At 44.4% G+C, this 22,711-nt stretch overlaps 1 protein-coding gene across 1 annotated transcript in view; it reads left to right on the forward strand.

The window, feature by feature from the left end:
• The window catches only part of LOC112217779 (uronyl 2-sulfotransferase), a 134,082-nt gene that overhangs the window by 77,411 nt on the left and 33,960 nt on the right, over positions 1 to 22,711 (forward strand). The window contains exon 2 of the mRNA XM_042300862.1: positions 6,182 to 6,225. Within this exon, the coding sequence (XP_042156796.1) occupies positions 6,182 to 6,225 (44 nt within the window). The remainder of the gene's footprint in view (positions 1 to 6,181; positions 6,226 to 22,711) is intronic.

Consider the following 22,711-nt stretch of genomic DNA (forward strand, 5'->3'; position numbering starts at 1 on the left):
TAACCAAGGTGACTAGAGAACTAGATTCGTCTAGAGAAGAACTCCATGGAAGCTCAATAGATTCCATCGCTCCTGTCGTTGTGGGTGGATGGTAGCTGTCTGTTTTTACGAGTATGTGCCCTGGAAGAAATTAGTTCCAATCCCCGTTGCAAATGATAAACACACACAGGGGGTCGGCCCTGAACATGAATGACAGGGAGGACCTGAAATGTCTGTCTCTCGTTTCCCCACCCTGGGACGACCTCAGATGCCTCTGCACGACCTGCCAACCAAAGCCTCCCTCAGCATTCCTCATTAAGAATGCATTATGCATGTGTGAGTGCATGTGTATGTGCATGTGTATGTGCATGTGCATGTGTGTGCAGCAGACATACCTGAGGGTGTGTGTGCAGTGCAGCTGTCTCCATATTAATATACTGTTGCAGCTGACAAACTAATGTGCCACAGAAGTGTTATAGGAAGTCACGCTGACACTGTATAACATTGACTCAGAGGCCTGCAAGGATACTTGCTGGAGTGTGAGTGTGTGTTTGCGTGTGTGTGTGCGTGTGATTCTGACACCAGGCCACTGTTCAGATAACTAATTGACCAGAGTCCAAACACCACAGCTATCAGAAAGGGTAAACAGGCTATGTCCGAAATCTGGCATGTCTAATACTTACTTAAACTGCATACCTGTAGTTACTAATCATACTACGTACTACTTAGTACACACTGTTTAATAGAGTATGCAGTATGCCACGGCCACAACATACTACTTTTGGTGCGTTCAAGACAACTGAGAACTCTGAAACAAAACGAGCTCAAACTGGGAAAAATTGTGACGTCGATGATCTTGATGAGAATTCTGAGCTTTAGGATGATGCCCGAGTTTCCAACTTGTAATTCCAAGTTGGGTGACCATTCAGAAAAAAAGAAGGAAGGGAAGTGCTGCTAAGGTACACAGTAGTAGGTCTTTGTAGACCGAAGGTAGTCTTTGGTAAAAAGGGTACATTGGTCATCAAAAAGAAAGGAGAACCAAGGCACTCTCATATAATCAATTAAAATGCCTTTATTTGTATAGCATGTTCAATGGAAACAAATATTTAAACATCTCTGATGTGTTTCGGCTGCATGGCCTTTGTCAGGGAGTATAAAGATGATAATACAATGTCTTCTTTTGAACAGCATTTTCCAATTAACCCTGAGTTGAAGAGAGAGTGGTTACAGAATTCACTGGACAGATGTCTTAACAAAATGCAAACCAAGGCTAGTAGAACCACTAGAAAAGCCAAAGTGGTTGTCACGTTCTGACCTTAGTTCAAATCAAATTTATTTATATAGCCCTTCGTACATCAGCTGATATCTCAAAGTGCTGTACAGAAACCCAGCCTAAAACCCCAAACAGCAAGCAATGCAGGTGTAGAAGCACGGTGGCTAGGAAAAACTCCCTAGAAAGGCCAAAACCTAGGAAGAAACCTAGAGAGGAACCAGGCTATGTGGGGTGGCCAGTCCTCTTCTGGCTGTGCCGGGTGGAGATTATAACAGAACATGGCCAAGATGTTCAAATGTTCATAAATGACCAGCATGGTCCAATAATAATAAGTCAGAACAGTTGAAACTGGAGCAGCAGCACGGCCAGGTGGACTGGGGACAGCAAGGAGTCATCATGTCAGGTAGTCCTGAGGCATGGTCCTAGGGCTCAGGTCCTCCGAGAGAGAGAAAGAAAGAGAGAAAGAGAGAATTAGAGAGAGCACACTTAAATTCACACAGGACACCGAATAGGACAGGAGAAGTACTCCAGATATAACAAACTGACCCTAGCCCCCCGACACATAAACTACTGCAGCATAAATACTGGAGGCTGAGACAGGAGGGGTCAGGAGACACTGTGGCCCCATCCGTGGACACCCCCGGACAGGGCCAAAGAGGAAGGATATAACCCCACCCACTTTGCCAAAGCACAGCCCCCACACCACTAGAGGGATATCTTCAACCACCAACTTACCATCCTGAGACAAGGCTGAGTATAGCCCACAAAGATCTCCGCCACGGCACAACCCAAGGGGGCGCGCCAACCCAGACAGGATGATCACATTAGTGACTCAACCCACAGGGGTGACACACCCCTCCCAGGGACGGTATGAGAGAGCCCCAGTAAGCCAGTGACTCAGCCCCTGTAATAGGGTTAGAGGCAGAGAATCCCAGTGGAAAGAGGGGATTCGGCCAGGCAGAGACAGCAAGGGCGGTTCGTTGCTCCAGAGCCTTTCCGTTCACCTTCCCACTCCTGGGCCAAACTACACTCAATCATATGACCCACTGAAATGATGAGTCTTCAGTAAAGACTTAAAGGTTGAGACCGAGTTTCTCTGACATGGGTAGGCAGACCGTTCCATAAAAATGGAACTCTATAGGAGAAAGCCCTGCCTCCAGCTGTTTGCTTAGAAATTCTAGGGACAATTAGGAGGCCTGCATCTTGTGACCGTAGCGTACGTGTAGGTATGTACGGCAGGACCAAATCAGAGAGATAGGTAGGAGCAAGCCCATGTAATGCTTTGTAGGTTAGCAGTAAAACCTTGAAATCAGCCCTTGCTTTGACAGGAAGCCAGTGTAGGGAGGCTAGCACTGGAGTAATATGATCAAATTTTTTGGTTCTAGTCATGATTTTAGCAGCCGTATTTAGCACTAACTGAAGTTTATTTAGTGCTTTATCCGGGTAGCCGGGAAGTAGAGCATTGCAGTAGTCTAACCTAGAAGTGACAAAAGCCTGGAATTTTTCTGCATCATTTTTGGACAGAAAGTTTCTGATTTTTGCAATGTTACGTAGATGGAAAAAAGCTGTCCTTGAAATGGTCTTGATATGTTCTTCAAAAGAGAGATCAGGGTCCAGAGTAACGCCGAGGTCCTTAGTTCCTTTATTAAGTCTTTGTGTTAGTTTGGTCAGGGTGTGAGTTGAGGTGGGTAGTCAATGTTATTTTTTCTATGTTGTATTTCTGTGTTTGGCCTGGTATGGTTCTCAATCAGAGGCAGCTGTTGATCGTTGTCTCTGATTGAGAATCATACTTAGGTAGCCTGTTTTCCCCATTTTAGTTGTGGGTGATTATTTTCTGTTCAGTGTTTTTCGTCACCTTACAGGACTGTTCGTTTGTCGTTTTGTTCAGTGTTCAGTTGTTTTATTAAAATAATGGACACTTACCACGCTGTGGCCTTTCTCCAGACGACAACCGTTACAGTGGTTCTAGCCTTGAATAGGATTGGACAAAGTAGTTCTAGCCTTGAATAGGATTGGACAAAGTAGTTCTAGCCTTGAATAGGATTGGACAAAGTAGTTCTAGCCTTGAATAGGATTGGACAAAGTAGTTCTAGCCTTGAATAGGATTGGACAAAGTAGTTCTAGCCTTGAATAGGATTGGACAAAGTAGTTCTAGCCTTGAATAGGATTGGACAAAGTAGTTCTAGCCTTGAATAGGATTGGACAAAGTAGTTCTAGCCTTGAATAGGATTGGACAAGGTGAGAGTAGGAGAGACATACATTTTATAGTACACAAGATCACAGCAATGGACCACGGCAGTCCAAACATAGCAGAGGGCAAAAAAGCATTGAATGACTGTTCAATTCGATTTTTTCCAGTCAGAGCATGATTTTTTTCAGACTTCCCTGTCGTCTTGAACGCACCGTCAGTTACGGCTTCGCAAATGATCCGTCAGTGGTGGAATAAGTACCCAATTGTCATACTTGAGTAAAAGTAAAGATACCTTAATAGATGACTCAAGTAAAAGTGAAATTCACCCAGTAAAATACTACTTGAGTAAAAGTCTACAAGTATTTGATTTAAAATATACTTAAGTATCAAAAGTAAAGTATGAATAATACAAAATTCCTTATATTAATTAAGCAAACCAGATGGCACAATTTTCTTGTTTTTTAAATTTACTTATAGCCAGGGGCACATGCCAACACTCAGACATTATTTACAAATGAAGCATTTGTGTTTAGTTCTCCAGATCAGAGGCAGTGGGGATGACCAGGGATGTTCTCTTGATAAGTGTGTGAATTGGACCAGTTTCCTGTCCTGATACGCATTTAAAATGTAACGAGTACTTTTGGGTGTCAGGGAAAATGTATGGAGTAAAAAGTACATTATTTTCTTTAGGAATGAATTGAAGTAAAAGTTGTCAAAAATACAAATACCCCAAAAAACGACTTAAGTAATACTTTGAAGTATTTTGACGTAAGTACTTTACACCACTGTGAACCGGAATGGATCATCTGTAGCCTTACCCAGTGACCTTTCACTACAGCAAAGTGTTGTTGTTTTGGGCTGAAGTTAGCTAAGTAGCTAGCATTTGGAAAGACGTAATTGGAGTAAACTGGAGTTAACTGTAGACCTAAGCTGAAGAGTCTCAACTGAAGCTTGAGAGGAATGCAGTGCTGAGGCAGAGAGCTCGTAATGAGGACGACTGGTTACTACTCTGAACTGTATGTAGTGAGCTTTCTGGCGCCCAAAGCTGCAAAGACATCGCCCAAGGGTGTGCCATACATTGTGCAGGAGAAGTCCAGTGGCTACTCGACTCAGCCTGGTTCCCAGAGTAGCTAGTCTTTTACAAGATGGTCACCAGACTCCATCTTCATCAACCATCTCCCTGACCACCTTTCTCTGATCAAGCCATGAACTGTCCCTTATATTCTTTTTGAAGGATGCACTCAAAGACTTGGCCTCTATTGGCTGACCTAGCCAACTATAGGTAAGCTACTCATGACCATGTATTTCTTGTTTGTTTGCTTTTGATGCGCTTGAGATTGTTATGAAAAGCGCTATAGAGATTAAATCAATTATTATTATACCAAAGATGGTTTATTTAGTTTAGTGTAGCAAAAAGCTCTGATGAAGGCTAAGAGGCTGACAGGTAAGCTTCAATAAAACAGTGATAGTAGCAAGAGCAGCGTGCAGGTGTGAGTGGAATTGTTGAAAGTGTCTATCATAGTCCAAAACGTATATGCGTACACACAGCAGTGTTCTAGAATATTGCACTGTTGGCTTTGATACTTTTTGCCAGTGAGTAGAGGTCCTCCCTTCTCTTCACATTTAAGAACGACCCAACTTCCCCCTCACCCTCTCTCAATCTCTCTCACTCTCTCTCACTATCTCTGTCTCCCTCTCTCAGTCTCTCTCACTCTATCTCTGTCCCCCTCTCTCAGTCTCTCTCACTCTCTCTCTGTCCCCCTCTTTCAATCTCTCTCACTCTCTCTCTCTCCCTCTCTCAATCTCTCTCACTCTCTCTCTCAATCTCTCTCGCTCTCTCTCTCAATCTCTCTCTCTCAATCTCTCTCTCTCTCTCTCTCCCCCCTCTCTCAATCTCTCTCTCTCTCACTCTCTCTCACTCTCTCTCTCCCCCTCTCTCAATCTCTCTCTCTCACTCTCTCTCAATCTCTCTCACTCTCTCTCTCCCCCTCTCTCAATCTCTCTCTCTCTCTCTCTCAATCTCTCTCACTCTCTCTCTCCCCCTCTCTCAATCTCTCACTCTCTCACTCTCTCTCAATCTCTCTCACTCTCTCTCTCCCCCTCTCTCAATCTCTCTCTCTCTCTCTCTGTCCCCCTCTCTCAATCTCTTTCACTCTCTCCCCCTCTCTCACTCGCTCTCTCTCGCTCTCTCCTTGCCTCTGAATGTTGTAGAGGTGATGGGAAGTATAGCGTCTCAGTGTCTCTGGACGCGCTCCGCTCCGAATGCAGAGTGGAGAAGAAAAGGCCGCTGTCTGGAGCCTGGTCCTGGAGTTGGAGAGTGGGCTGAAAGGAGAGCATAGATCCTCAGTGTGAGGCGGCCTTAAAAGGGACCCTTTGTCCAGAGATGAAACGACTCCATAACTGGCAGATACTGTATAAATGGGCCGTAGCTCACTCATGATGACATTCCCACACTTTATGTAGATGTGAAGGTCGCTCTGTTTTTCTTAGAGAGATAGTGACTGGCCAGGCCGGGCTATTGGTGGTTATTGACGATTGTTGTGGCTGGATGTAGATTTCCTTCCTGTCTGTGTGATATTTATTCAGATATTTATTGGTAATCATTGACTTGAGGTCACTAGCCTGTGGAATCTTAACTCAGTCAAATGGATTTTGCCGCCAGTGGATTTGCCATAATACGATTGAACACTATTGGACTGTAGCCCTGAATAAATATCTCTACCTCTGTTTCTTCACAGGAGAATCCACATATCTCGATGACCACGGACCCCCAGCTCCCCACGTAAGACCATCACAACAGCACTCCTTCTTTTTCTTTTTCATTACTCTATCACTTCATCTTTCCCTGCCTCACACTTCCTCTGATCCCTCTCTTTCCACCCTATCCCACTTCTTGTTTTCATTTTTTCTTTCACACTCCCCTTTCTTTTCTCCATCTCTCTCTGATGTGCTGCCCTGTGTATGTGAGTGTGACAGTCCAGTCCATGCAGGATAAGGGTGAGGTCTATGTCTGGAGAAGCTGTGTGTGAACATACTCTAAATACCAAATACTGACACACACACACACTAACACACACACATGCCCGCACACACACACTGGGCCTTGTGTCTGGCCAGCTGCATCTGTCTGCCTCTATCTCACTTCTACCCCTCTGGCCCTCTCTATCTCTCCCTTTCTACCAACCCTCATCCACACTTTCTTTGATCCCCTATTTCTACCCTTCTACCTATCACCCTTTTATCTATACTGAACAAAAATATAAACACGACGTGCAACAATTTCAAAGATTTTACAGAGTTACAGATCATATAAGGGAATCAGTCAATTCAAATAAATACATTAGGCCCTACTCTGTGGATTTCACAAGACTGGGCAGGGGCGCAGCCATGGGTGGGCCTGGGTCCCACGTTGGAACTCGGCCCACTCATTGGGGAGCAAGGCTCAGCCAATCAGAATTATTACAGACAGAGATACTCCTCAGTTTCATCAGACGACCCCGCAGGTAAAGAAGCCGGACGTGGAGGTCCTGGGCTGGCCTAGTTACACGGTGTCTGCGGTTGTGAGGCCGGTTGGATGTACTTCCAAATTCTCAAAACAATGTTGGAAGCAGCTTATGGTAGAGAAATTAACATTCAATTCTCTGACAATAGCTCTGGTGGATATTCCTGCAGTCAGCATGCCAATTGCAAACATATGTGACATTGTGTTGTGTGACAAAACTGCACATTTTATTTTCCCCAGCACAAGGTGCACCTGTGTAATGATCATGCTGTTTAATCAGCTTCTTGACATGCCACACCTGTCAGGTGGATGGATTATCTTGGCAAAGGAGAAATGCTCACTAACAGGGAGGTAAGCTTTTTGTGCATATGGAACATTTCTGGGATCTTTTATTTACATGTTGCGTTTATATTTTTGTTTAGTATACATCATTATCTCTTCTCTCTTAGATCTACCTCTTTCAGTCTCTTTTTCCTGTCTCACATTCCCCCTTCTCTCTGTGGGTGAGACGCATATTTCTGTGGCCTTCGTAAATGTAGCTAGGCAAGCTAGCTTTGGCTACGTGTTCAGAGTTTATCTGACGTGTGTCCGCATGTGTTTGTTCACGTGTCTGTGTGAGGAGTCTGGCTACGTGTCTCTTTGGAGCTGATCTGAAGGTCTGGCTGTCCTAATTAAGCCTGGTAACATCTGGCCGATGTTTATATGTTATTAAGTTGACTTGGAGAGGCCTGTTGAAGTGCATGCTATTAACCCAGGCTAACTTTGAGGTAAAGTACAAGCCAGAGTATTATCTGTCTGAACAGGGGCTGGTCTGAACTGTGGTGGAATGGTCTGAACTGTGGTGGAATGGTCTGAACTGTGGTTAAAAGTAGCTCTGAGTTGGGCCAGGAGTTTTTCCTGACCCCTTCACCAAGATGAGCTATATGTTCACATTGACAGGAAAGACTTGATGAGAGACCTGGTGCCTGGCTCATACCAATCTTGTTTTTGTACTGCTAGGGTTCAACAGAGAGGCTTTTGGTCATCTGGACAGGCTCACTGGTCTTCAAATGGCCAATAGTCTGCCAAAGGCAGCCAGGAACAGCTTGTTTACCACAGAACACAAACACTGTGTACTATTGATGGCTACACATTGTTTTACAATGGATCAGATGAGTAAAGGAGGGGTTGCAATTAATGTGAAATCCGAGTTTAACACCTCTGAAATTCTCTCGATACCAAAGCCAAACATTTTGAATTGCTTGCGGTTAAAGTGAACATATATAAGGACTCCCACATCACTGTAGTCGGCTGCTACAGACGCCTTCGTCTTCAGGAGACACACTTAACTATCTTTCTGATGTCCTGCACAAGCTAAATGACTCTGAATTCATTATTGTAGCTGATTTGAACTGGGACATGCTTACATCTGTCTCGGACTCTTTTGAAGAACTGTGTGACTCTCTGAATCTCGCTCAATTAATTAATGCTTCTACATGACCGAATCCCAGAGCACCTAACAAATCAACGCTATTGGACATTATTCTAATGAATAACCCTCACAAATACACATCGACTGGGATATTCTGTAATGATGCCAGTGATCACTGTGCAATTGCTTGTGTTAGAAATACAAAAATGACCAAAGCTAAACCCTGTTAGATTTTTAAATGACATTTTAGACAGTTTGATGAGCAAGCGTTCTTACTTGATCTGTACCATAATATTGACAGAGTACGTCTGATTCTCCATGTTGACACTGCCTGGGACTATTTTTATATGACATTTGTGTCCATTTGTGATAAGCATGACTCTGTGAAGAAATGTAGAATCAGTGGAAAGGACAATCCATGGTTGTCAGATAACTTGGCCGAATTAATTAGAAAGAGAAATAAATATCTCTTGGGCTCAAGCTAGACATAGAAATGCTCCTGTTGACTGGGCCTCCTTCAGAGTGCCCAGTAAAGAAACAAATGTACAGGATTGATTGAAGTCCAAATCAGATGACTATTTAAATGCAGTCACAGAGAACCTAAACAACCCTACCAAGTTCTGGAAGCGAATCAAATCAGTGTCAGGTTCTAACGTATCCCCTGGCCTTCCTGACCATTTAATGATGGATTATAATGAAGTGAAGGATAAAGCCCATATTGTAGGGGTTTTAACAAGCACTTCATATCTGCTGGTTCAGTCTTTGATAATGGTGGGACCCAGGCCTCTAATGTCAGCTCTGTTACAGTCAACTATGATATAGGCCCTCATGTCAACTAGAGTTCGGACGATTAATTATGGCCGATTTCCAGTTTTCATAACAATCGGAAATCGGTAATTTTGGGCGCTGATTTTGCCGATCTTTTTTTTTTTTTTTTACACCTTTATTTAATCTTTATTTAACTAGGGAAGTCAGTTAAGAACACATTCTTACTTTCAGTGACGGCCTAGGAACGGTGGGTTAACTGCCTTGTTCAGGGGCAGAATGACAGATTTTTTCCTTGTCAGCTCAGGGATTCAATCTTGCAACCTTACGGTTAACTAGTCCAACTACCTCTAACCACCTGCCTCACGAGGAGCCTGCCTGTCACGCGAATGCAGTAAGAAGCGAAGGTAAGTTGCTAGCTAGCATTAAACTTAATCAATCATAATCACTAGTTATAACTACACATGGTTGATGATATTACTAGTTTATCTAGCGTGTCCTGCGTTGCATATAATCGATGCAGTGCGCATTCGCGAAAAAGGACTGTCGTTGCTCCAACGTGTACCTAACCATAAACACCAATGCCTTTCTTAAAATCAATATACAGAAGTATATATTTTTAAACCTGCATATTTAGCTAAAATAAATCCAGGTTAGCAGTCAATATTAACCAGCTGAAATTGTGTCACTTCTCTTGTGTTCATTGCACGCAGAGTCAGGGTATATGCAACAGTTCGGGCAGCCTAGCTCATTGAGAACTAATTTGCCAGAATTTGACGTAATTATGACATAACATTGAAGGTTGTGCAATGTAACAAGAATATTTAGACTGATGGATGCCTCCCGTTAGATAAAATACGGAACGGTTCCGTGTTTCGAGATGATAGTTTCCGGATTCTACCATATGAATTACCTAAGGCTCGCATTTCTGTGTGTTATTATGTTATAATTAAGCCTAGGATTTGATAGAGCAGTCTGACTGAGCGATGGTAGGCACCAGCAGGCTCATAAGCATTCATTCAAACAGCACTTTCGTGCGTTTTGCCAGCAGCTCTGCTGTTTATAACTTCAAGCCTATCAACTCCCGAGATTAGGCTGGTGTAACAATGTGATGTGAAATGGCTAGCTAGTTAGCGGGGTGCGCGCTAATAGCGTTTCAAACGTCACTCGCTCTGAGACTTGGAGTGGTTGTTCCCCTTGCTCTGCATGGGTAACGCTGCTTCGAGGGTGGCTGTTGTCGTTGTGTTCCTGGTTCGAGCCCAGGGAGGAGCGAGGAGAGGGACGGGACATCCAATAGTTAAAGCTATATGAAATACAAATGGTATAGAGGGAAATAGTCCTATAATTCTATAATAACTACAACCTAAAACTTCTTACCTGGGAATATTGAAGACTCATGTTAAAAGGAACCACCAGCTTTCATATGTTCTCATGTTCTGAGCAAGGAACTTAAACTTCAGCTTTCTTACAAAGCACATATTGCACTTTTACTTTCTTCTCCAACACTTTGTTTTTGCATTATTTAAACCAAATTGAACATGTTTCATTATTTATTTGAGGCTAAATTGATTTTATTGATGTATTATATTAAGTTAAAATAAGTGTTCATTCAGTATTGTTGTAATTGTCATTATTACAAATCAATTTTAAAAACCGTCCGATTAATCAGTATCGGCTTTTTTTGTCCTCCAATAATCGGTACCGGTATCGGTGTTGAAAAATCATAATCGATCGACCTCTAATGTCAACCATTTTAACTTTGAGCCTGTTTCTTATACTGAGGTCTATAAAGCACTAAAGGCTATAGACACTAAAAGGTCTGCAGGTCCAGACAGCCTGGACCCCTACCTCTTAAAGATAGCAGCTGGTATTATTACTGAACCTGTGGCACACATTTTCAACATGAGTCACTTGACCAATTCCATACCCAGCATTTGGAAATCAGCTAATGTCCTCCCACTGCTAAAGAATGGAGATCCCTCAGATGCTAATAACTATCGTCCTATCTCCAAACTCCCTATCCTGGCCAGTCTATGAATCCCTAGTGAGCTCCCAGTTAAAAAACGTCTTAATTGAAAAGAACATACAGAGCGGGGTTCAGTCTGGCTTTAGATCGGGGCACAGCACCACAACTGCAGCTATGGCAGTGGCAAACGACATCATTAATGGACTTGATAAAAAGCAACATTGTGCTGCTCTGTTTGTGGATTTATCAAAGGCCTTTTATTCAGTTGACCATGAATTGTTGCTACTGTAGCTAGACTCAGAAACATTGGTCTCAGTGAAGGGGCAGTAAATTGGTTTAGGAACATTCTTTCTGCCAGAACACAATGTGTATATACTGACAGTCACATGTCTAGCTTTCTTGAGGTTAATAGTGGTGCCACAGAGTTTTATTTTAGCCCCTGTGTTGTTCTCAATTTGTATTAATGATTTGGGAAATGGGATGCAACCAGCAAAGTTCCATCTATATGCAGATGATGCAGTCATCTATTCATGTGCTCCTTCTCTGGTTCAGGCTGTTGAAGAGCTCCAGACTGCTTTTCAGTCACTGCAGGCCTCCCTTTATGGTCTCCAACTGGTCTTGAATGTACAAAAAACTAAATTCATGACCTTTACCAGAGCTAGAACTCTGCCAGAGTTGTGTCACATCTGGTGGCTTATCCATTGAAAAAGTGTCATCCTCAGTGGAGGAGCAGTAAATTGGTTTAGGAACTAGGGCTTTTAGAATTTGGTATCTAGGTATTTGCTTGGATGACAAGTTGTCCTTTAAAGTTCATGTGGATAATCTTATGACAAAGCTGAAATTGAAATTGGGTTTTTATTTTTGTAATAAAGCTTCCCGCTTATGGCTAGAAAGAAGCTTGTTCAGGCCACTTTTATCTCTGTAATGGATTATTGGGACTTGTTGTACATGCATGTAACCTCCTCTGTCTTACAGAGACTCTGTTTATCATGTAGCCTCCTCTGTCTTACAGAGACTCTGTTTATCATGTAACCTCCTCTGTCTTACAGAGACTCTGTTTATCATGCAGCCTCCTCTGTCTTACAGAGACTCTGTTTATCATGCAGCCTCCTCTGTCTTACAGAGACTCTGTTTATCATGCATCCTCCTCTGTCTTACAGAGACTCTGTTTATCATACAGCCTCCTCTGTCTTACAGAGACTCTGTTTATCATGTAACCTCCTCTGTCTTACAGAGACTCTGTTTATCATGTAACCTCCTCTGTCTTACAGAGACTCTGTTTATCATGTAACCTCCTCTGTCTTACAGAGACTCTGTTTAACATACATCCTCCTCTGTCTTACAGAGACTCTGTTTATCATGCAGCCTCCTCTGTCTTACAGAGACTGGACTCTGTTTATCATGTAGCCTCCTCTGTCTTACAGAGACTGGACTCTGTTTATCACGTAACCTCCTCTGTCTTACAGAGACTCTGTTTATCATGTAACCTCCTCTGTCTTACAGAGACTGGACTCTGTTTATCACGTAGCCTCCTCTGTCTTACAGAGACTGGACTCTGTTTATCACGTAACCTCCTCTGTCTTACAGAGACTCTGTTTATCATGTAACCTCCTCTGTCTTACAGAGACTGGACTCTGTTTATCATGCAGCCTCCTCTGTCTTACAGAGACTCTGTTTATCACGCAGCCTCCTCTGTCTTACAGAGACTGGACTCTGTTTATCATGCAGCCTCCTCTGTCTTACAGAGACTCTGTTTATCACGTAACCTCCTCTGTCTTACAGAGACTCTGTTTATCATGCAGCCTCCTCTGTCTTACAGAGACTCTGTTTATCACGCAGCCTCCTCTGTCTTACAGAGACTGGACTCTGTTTATCATGCAGCCTCCTCTGTCTTACAGAGACTCTGTTTATCATGCAGCCTCCTCTGTCTTACAGAGACTCTGTTTATCACGTAACCTCCTCTGTCTTACAGAGACTGGACTCTGTTTATCATGTAACCTCCTCTGTCTTACAGAGACTGGACTCTGTTTATCATGCAGCCTCCTCTGTCTTACAGAGACTGGACTCTGTTTATCATGTAACCTCCTCTGTCTTACAGAGACTGGACTCTGTTTATCATGTAACCTCCTCTGTCTTACAGAGACTGGACTCTGTTTATCATGTAACCTCCTCTGTCTTACAGAGACTGGACTCTGTTTATCATGTAACCTCCTCTGTCTTACAGAGACTGGACTCTGTTTATCATGTAACCTCCTCTGTCTTACAGAGACTGGACTCTGTTTATCATGTAACCTCCTCTGTCTTACAGAGACTGGACTCTGTTTATCATGTAACCTCCTCTGTCTTACAGAGACTGGACTCTGTTTATCATGCAGCCTTCTCTGTCTTACAAAGACTGGACTCTGTTTATCATGCAGCCTTCTCTGTCTTACAAAGACTGGACTCTGTTTATCATGCGTCCTTGCGCTTTATTACAAATGCCAAGTCACTCACCCACCATTGCACATTGTACCAAATGGTAGATTGGACCTCACTTTATATGCTCAGAAAGCTACATTTCTATGTGTTCATCTACAAAGCCCTTTTGGGTAAACTCCCTCTTTACCTCTGTAGTCTGGTCTCCTTCACCACCAGCAGTTACCATACCTGGTCTGCTAGGTGTTGCTACTTAAAGTCCCCAGAACATTCACAGTATTAGGCAAGACTGCCTTCTCTTCTTGTGCACCAGAGGCATAGAATAATCTACAATCCATGCTTCATCTAGATATGTTAGTGCCACTGAATGAATTTAAAATATTGATGGGAGACTCTGTTACAGAGGAGTGTAAATGCTATTTTTAGACTGGATCATGTTGTTGTATGTTTTAATTCTGTAATGTATTGATTGTTGCTGCCTTCTTGGCCAGGTCTCCCTTGAAAAAGAGACTCTGGGTCTCAATGGGCTTTTCCTGGTTAAATAAAGGTTAAGTAAAAAATGTAATAACAGTAACACTGTAATTTGTTAAAACTCACTGATCAGTGGGTTTACAAAGTAGAGAAATGACTGGTAGTGCCTCTTTCCTGTCTCTGTTGTAAGCATAGTTCAAAGCACTTTTAATTGGGCACTCATTTGAACATAGGAGTTCAATAGTTCAATACACTTCTAATTGGTTATTATCCCAAATCCTTGTTCTGCCTTTTTGGCCTCTTTTTGGCCTCTTTTCTGTTGTCATTTTGTAACAGTTGTCGTCTGGAGATAGAGAGGACCAAAGCGCAGTGTGGTTAGTGTTCATCTTTTTAATGGAAAACTGAACACTTCAAAACTACAAAGTGATAACCGAAACAGTTCTATCTGGTGCAGACACACAAAGACTGAAAATAACCACCCACAAACCCCAACAGAAAACAGGCTACCTAAATATGGTTCCCAATCAGAGACAATGACTAACACCTGCCTCTGATTGAGAACCATATCAGGCCAAACAACAAGAAACCCAACCTAGAAACACAAAACATAGAATACCCACCCAACTCACGTCCTGACCAACTAAAACAAAGAAATAACACAAGAACTAGGGTCAGAACGTGACAGTACCCCCCCCCCTCCAAGTTGCGGACTCCGGCCGCTAAACCTGAACCTAAAGGGGAGGGTCTGGGCGGGGCTCTGGGTCTGGTACGGCTCTGGCGCTGGACATGGACCCCACTCCAACATAGTCTTAGTCCGCTTCTGTGGCCTCCTAGGAACGGCGACCCTCGCCGCCAACCTAGGACTGGCAACCCGACTAAAGGGCCCCACTGGACTGAGGGGCAGCTCCGGACTGAGGGGCATCTCAGGACTGAGGGGTAGCTCAGGACTGAGGGGCAGCTCCGGACTGAGGGGTAGCTCAGGACTGAGGAGCAATTCCGGCATCGCTGGCGTGACAGGCGGCTCTGGCAGGTCCTGGCTGACTGACGGCTCTGGCAGGTCCTGGCTGACTGACGGCTCTGGCAGCTCCTGGCTGACTGATGGCTCTGGCAACTCCTGGCTGGCTGACAGCTCTGGCGGCTACTGGCTGGCTGGCGGCTCTGGCGGCTCCTGGCTGGCTGGCGGCTCCTGGCTGACGGCTCTGACGGCTCCTGGCTGGCTGACGGCTCTGGAGGCTCCTGGCTGATTGGGGGCTCTGGAGGCTCCTGGCTGACTGGCGGCTCTGGACAGACTAGCGGCTCTGGCGGCTCCGGACAGACTGGCGGCTCTGGCGGCTCAGGACAGACTGGCGGCTCTGGCAGCTCAGGACAAACTGGCTGCTCTGGCAGCTCAGGACAGACTGGCGGCTCTGGCGGCTCAGGACAGACTGGCGGCTCAGGACAGACTGGCGGCTCTGGCGGCTCAGGACAGACTGGCGGCTCTGGTAGCTCGGGACAGACTGGCGGCTCTGACAGCGAGCTCAGGACAGACTGGCGAGCTCAGGACAGACGGGAGACTCTGGCGGCTCAGGACAGACGGGAGACTCTGGCGACTCAGGACAGACGGGAGACTCTGGCGACTCAGGACAGACTGGGGAGACTCTGGCGACTCAGGACAGACGGGAGACTCTGGCGACTCAGGACAGACGGGAGACTCTGGCGGCTCAGGACAGACGGGAGACGCTGGCGGCTCAGGACAGACGGGAGACGCTGGCGGCTCAGGACAGACGGGAGACGCTGGCGGCTCAGGACAGACGGGAGACTCTGGCGGCTCAGGACAGACGGGAGACTCTGGCGGCTCAGGACAGACAAGGCCCACTGTAGGCACTGGTGGTACTGGTGGTACCGGGATGGGGACACGCACCTCAGGGCGAGTGCGAGGAGCAGGAACAGGGAGTAATGGACCCTGAAGGCGCACTGGTGGCCTGGTGCGTGATGCCAGCACTGGTGGTACTGGGCCGAGGACACGCACCTCAAGGTGAGTGCGAGGAGCAGGAACAGGGAGTACTGGGCTCCGGAGACGCACAGGAAGCCTGGTGCGGGGGGCTGGTGCGTGGAGATGGCATCGGATAGACCGGACCGAGAAGGCGCACTGGAGATCTGGAGCACCGAGCCTGCCCAACCTTACCTGGTTGAATGCTCCCCGTAGCCAGGCCAGTACGACGAGGTGGAATAACCCGCACTGGGCTGTGCTGGCGAACCGGGGACACCATGCGTAAGGCTGGTGCCATGTATGCCGGCCCGAGGAGACGCACTGGAGACCAGTGCTTCATGGCACCTGGCTCGATGCCCACTCTAGCCCGGCCGATACAAGGAGCTGGAATGTACCGCACCGTGCTATGCACACGCACCGGGGACACCTTGCGCTCCACCGCATAACACAGTGCCTGCCCGGTACAACGCCCTCTCTCTCCACGATAAGCACGGGGAGTTGGCTCAGGTCTCCTCCGGTGCCTTAGCCACACTCCCCGTGTTCCCCCCCAATACATTTTTTGGGCTGCCTCTCGGGCTTCCTTGCCAGCCGTGTTCCCTCAAAGCGCTGGCTCCCTTTAGCTGCTGCCTCCGCTCTCCTGGCTGCCTCCACCTGTTCCCATTGGAGGCGATCCCTTCCAGCCAGGATCTCCTCCCATGTGTAGCAACCCTTGCCATCTAGAATGTCCTCCCATGTCCATTCCTCCTTATCGCGCTGCTCCTGCTGCTGCTGCCTGTTACCACGCTGCTTGGTCCTTTTTTGGTGGGTGGTTATGTAACGGTTGTCGTCTGGAGATAGAGAGGACCAAAGCGCAGCGTGGTTAGTGTTCATCTTTTTAATGGAAAACTGAACACTTCAAAAACACAAAACAACAAAGTGACAACCGAAACAGTTCTATCTGGTGCAGACACACAAAGACTGAAAATAACCACCCACAAACCCCAACAGAAAACAGGCTACCTAAATATGGTTCCCAATCAGAGACAATGACTAACACCTGCCTCTGACTGAGAACCATATCAGGCCAAACAAGAAACCCAACCTAGAAACACAAAACATAGAATACCCACCCAACTCACATCCTGACCAACTAAAACAAATAACACAAGAACTAGGGTCAGAACGTTACACATTTCGTAGTAAGCAAAATGACATTGAAAATATGTATTTTCCAAACTTTGATTTCAGGTGCATTTTAGGTGCTGAATAAAAGGTACAAATATGTATTTCCCGGAGGTTGAAAATACGTATTTTCCGGCCTTTAGGGCTGAGAGATTAACCTGACATTTCGGTTATTTTTCCGTTTTAAACAACTCATTTAGTTATTATTTTTCTGTGCACATTGCAAAGTTTCTGTAGAGGTAAATCAGAGCAAGCCTGAACTGTGAGATGTAGTTTCCAACAGTCCAATATTCTATATAGTTTAACACATAAAATGTGGTAATTAACTACAATGACTATAATACATTGCGCCCCTACTTGTCCGATATGTGTTTCCTTTATGTGGGCTACATAAAAGACACAGAAGAATGCACAATCGAGCGGGATAGAGCAGTTGCTTCACAATTTATCTCTACCTGAAAATACATGATCTAAGTGATTGATAGTTGGTATTCAGAGGTCATAAAAGTATGCCTTATTTCCTTGGAAGAACTACCTAAAAGGTGATTTTTGTCAGTCAGCAAAGGCAGCAGCTCTGTAGAGATGAGGTGATGACTTGGAATGAATTAATAAAGTAATCTAATATAACAAATGTAATATACACAACTAATTGTTTTATTAAAGTAAAGTAATGTGAATACATGGTGGTTAATAGGTGATAAGTTGTAATGGGCAGTCATTACCGTCATGGGACTTTTATTCATTGTTTTATTCTGTGTTGATACAGCATTCAACCCGATAATGCATAGTGCATTTAATGTTGTAAAAAATGATCGAAACCAAAATGGTGATTATTCTGTCATAATCAAACCGAAACTGAACCAATCTCAAAAAGCACTAACTACCGGACATTGAAATCAGGTGCATTTAGGGGCTGAATGAAAGGTGAAAAGACGTATTTTCCAGACATCAGAAATACGTATTTTCTGGGTGTTGAAAATATATATATTACAGATGTTGAAAAATACTTATTTTTCAGTCACTGATTCTATGGCCAAATTTCATCTGCACATACATTTTCAATGAAGTAAGCATTCTATCACAACAGAATATGTGTTCCATCTAATATTGTTCCATCTGTCACACTTACAATATGTTCATTCAAAAGCCTTACATCTGGCAGCAATGATGTACATAGTAGTCCAATCCACAGAATAAACTAAAAGACCACTTCAGCTACAATAACATTCTCAGTAACGGTTACAGACACTAGTCTGTATGCATGTTCAGGCCACTGCATGTCTGTTACGCATGTTTGAGTGTGTGCCTGTATTTAGTCTGTTGATTATTTACCTTAGTTGAATGCAGTGGTGGGCCGTCAGGTCCAGCAAGGCCTTCTCTGCTGGCCTAACATCATCAGAATATAATTTTCCCACAAATATGTATTAAATGATTCCCCAGAGTAAGAGTTATACTCTTCATTTCATAGCTTTCCTCTTGGTTGCACTGCTTCCAGCCCCAGGTTGAGATTTGGAGGGCTGGTCTTTATGTTAGATCTTTTATCCAATCATATTCAGCCATCATGTGTTGCCAGAGGTCTAAAATCTGCCCTCAGGCCTTCAGAATCAACAGTGCGTGCGCTTGTAGCTTAAAGTGAATGGAAATGAAAATTTAGTGTCAACCAATCAGCTTTAGAGTTGGCTATTGTACGCCTGCTGGCTGGCTCCAGTGTTACACAGGAGCCAGCTAGCAGGCGTAGTGCCTGCACGTCTTTTGATTGGATTACCAATACTGAGAGGCAGGTCCTATGGACAGGTCTATGCAGATCCTCAGAACTAGGAAACTGAATTTGATAAACGAATTAATTTGCGTACTACTAAGCTGTTTTTTCAACCCACAATGGCGGAAAGAGGAGAAGATATCGATTTGGTCGAGGGTATAATTATAACGCCATTCTCAAGACGAACTTTTCAAGAAAAGTTAGACATTGTAAGGAGAGGTCGCCGACGCTACAAAGCCTGTCACAGGCGGGAAAGTTTGCTACTTTCAAAGTTCCAACTACGAGCGCTATCAATGGCTCACAGGCTCCGAGAAGCACTGCAAAGTGTACTGCTGGGAATGCCTATTATTTGCAAGTGATCGATTTGGTGTTTGGAGCCACACTGGCTTTGCAAACTTGAGTTGTCTAACCAAGGCAGCAACGAGACACCAAAGTATGGCTGGGCACTTACAAGCAATGGTGCTTTTGAAAACTTTTGGGGACACCCGAGTGGATCTACACCTCAACGAACAAGCGCGCAGGGCAACGGAGCTGCACAATGAAAAGGTGAAGAAAAATAGGGAAATATTGAAAAGACCCATTGATTGTATCATGTTTTTGGGTAAACAGGAACTGTATTTTGGGGGGGGGGGACTTAAAGCTCAAAGTTGGTGGACCAGAAATGGATAGAAGAAGAATATGAATATAACTCTGTTGCACTCGACTATGTTCTTGCCTATTAGTTGAACCTTACTGTATTGTACTCTTCCCCTGCAATTCTCTGAATAAAAATGTCAAGGTAACGCAACGCCTGGTTATACTGCGTTTCTGTCTAAATGTATAGTGTCTAGAGCCATGGCATCATAATGATGGTAATAAGAGGTGGATTAAGAGGTGAATAATCAAAATTAAAATGTAAAAACAAACACTTGCAAAGCATGCAAAGCATTTTCCTTTACTGTACTGTGTACTTTACTGTAATGTACTGTGCTCTGCTGTGCTCTACAGTACTGTATTGTGCTGTACTGTGCTGTTCAAACATGTGAAACATACAGTACCAGTCAAAAGTTTGGACACACCTACTCATTCAAGGGTTTTACTTTCTACCATTTTCTACATAATAGTGAAGACATCAAAACTATGAAATAAAAGATATAGAATAATGTAGTAACCAAAGAAGTGTTAGAAACAAATATTTGAGATTCTTCAAAGTAGCCACCCTTTGACAGCTTTGCACACACTTGGTATTCTCTCAACCAGCTTCATGTGGTAGTCACCTGAAATGCATTTAAATTAACAGGGGTGCTTTGTTAAAAGTGAATTTCTTTAATTTCTTTCCTTCCTAATGCGTGTGAGCCAATCAGTTATGTTGTTACAAGGTAGGGGTGGTATACAGAAGATAGCCCTATTTGGTAAAATACCAAGTCCATATTATGGCAAGAACAGCTCAAATAAGCAAAGAGAAATGACAGTCCATCATTACTTTAAGACATGAAGGTCAGTCAATCTGGAAAATTTGAAGAACTTTGAAAGTTTCTTCAAGGGCAGTCGCAAAAAGCATCAAGCTCTATGATGAAACTGGCTCTCATGAGGCCCGACACAGGGTAAGAAGACCGGAAGTTACCTCTGCTGCAGAGGATAAGTTCATTAGAGTTACCAGCCTCAAATTGCAGTCCAAATAAATGCTTCACTGAGTTCATGTAACAGACACATCTCAACATCAACTGTTCAGAGGAGACTGTGTGAATCAGGCCTTTATGGTCGAATTGCTGCAAAGAAACCACTACTAAAGGACACCAATAAGAAGAACAGACTTGCGTGGGCCAAGAAACATGAACAATGGACATTAGACTGGTGGAAATCTGTCCTTGGTCTGATGAGTCCAAATTTGAGATTTTTGGTTCTAACCGCTGTGTCTTCGTGAGACGCCGAGTCAGTGAACAACTTATCTCTGCATGTGTGGCTCCCACCGTGAAGTATGGAAGAGGAGGTGTGATGGTGTGGGGGTGTTTTGTTGGTGACACGGTCAGTGATTTGTTTAGAATTCAAGGCTCGCTTAACCAACATGGCTACCATAGCATTCTGCAACAATACGCCATTCCATCTGGTTTGCGCTTAGTGGGACTATCATTTGTTCCAGGCTGTGTAAAGGCTATTTTAACAAGAAGGCAAGTGATGGAGTGCTGCATCAGATGACCTGGCCTTCACAATCATCCGACCTCAACCCAATTGAGATGGTTTGGGATGAGTTGGACAGCAGAGTGAAGGAAAAGCAGCCAACAAGTACTCAGCATATGTGGGAACTTCTTCAAGACTGTTGGACAAGCATTCCAGGTGAAGCTGGTTGAGAGAATGCCAAGAGTGTGCGAAGCTGTCATCAAGGCAAAGGGTGGCTATTTTTAAGAATATCAAAGATCAAATATATTTTGATTTGTTTAATACTTTTTTGGTTACTACATGATTCCATATGTGTTATTTTATAGTTTTGATGTTTTCACTATTATTCTACAATGTAGAAAATAGTGAAAAATAAAGAAAAATCCTAGGTTTGTCCAAACTGTTGACTGGTACTGTAGTGACTATGATTGGGCCAAATATAGGCCGGTACCGACCGAACGTTTTGAGGACGTTGAAATAAAGGCCGGTCCAGACCGGACAAAATCTGAACCAAAAATAGACGTCGATGATTGGTTCAGGTCTGGTCCGGACCCAACCAAAAAGCTTTGTCCTTGGACGTTGAAATCAAGACCAGTCCAAACTGCAACAAAAAAAAGACATCCCAACAGGACAAAAAAAAGAGACCTAAATGCTTAGTGGGTGACTTATAGGGTACTGTAAAGCGCTGTGCTCTGCACTTAGTGGGTGACTTATAGGGTACTGTAAAGCGCTATGCTCTACGCTTAGTGGGTGACTTATAGGCTACTGTAAAGAGCTGTGCTCTACGCTTAGTGGGTGACTTATAGGGTACTGTAAAGCGCTATGCTCTACGCTTAGTGGGTGACTTATAGGGTACTGTAAAGCGCTATGCTCTACGCTTAGTGGGTGACTTATAGGGTACTGTAAAGCGCTGTGCTCTACGCTTAGTGGGTGACTTATAGGCTACTGTAAAGCGCTGTGCTCTACGCTTAGTGGGTGACTTATAGGCTACTGTAAAGCGCTGTGCGCTTAGTGGGTGACTTATAGGCTACTGTAAAGCGCTGTGCTCTGCGCTTAGTGGGTGACTTATAGGCTACTGTAAAGCGCTGTGCTCTACGCTTAGTGGGTGACTTATAGGCTACTGTAAAGCGCTGTGCTCTACGCTTAGTGGGTGACTTATAGGCTACTGTAAAGCGCTGTGCTCTGCGCTTAGTGGGTGACTTATAGACTACTGTAAAGCGCTGTGCTCTGCGCTGCTACTGTAAAGCGCTGTGCTCTGCGCTTAGTGGGTGACTTATAGGCTACTGTAAAGCTTAGTGGGTGACTTATAGGCTGCTGTAAAGCGCTGCTCGCTTAGTGGGTGACTTATAGGCTACTGTAAAGCGCTGTGCTCTACGCTTAGTGGGTGACTTATAGGCTACTGTAAAGCGCTGTGCTCTACGCTTAGTGGGTGACTTATAGGCTACTGTAAAGCGCTGTGCTCTACGCTTAGTGGGTGACTAATAGGCTACTGTAAAGCGCTATGCTCTTGTGTAGGCTATACTGGCTGCCTGGCTACTATTTGTGGTTTTCCCCACTATTTTTCTTCCCTCCTTTCAGATCAAAGTTTTGCCACAGCTAGCTACCATTAGCAACCACATCAGAGGGGTTGTACTGGGGTGGCTAGGCCCTAGGGTTCCTTGCCCTCTGTGAGCTAATTCTAACAAACCCAGATGTTTTTGTTCTTCATGCAAA

The sequence above is a fragment of the Oncorhynchus tshawytscha genome, linkage group LG18, assembly GCF_018296145.1.
Source record: "Oncorhynchus tshawytscha isolate Ot180627B linkage group LG18, Otsh_v2.0, whole genome shotgun sequence".
Classification (NCBI taxonomy): Eukaryota; Metazoa; Chordata; class Actinopteri; order Salmoniformes; family Salmonidae; genus Oncorhynchus; species Oncorhynchus tshawytscha.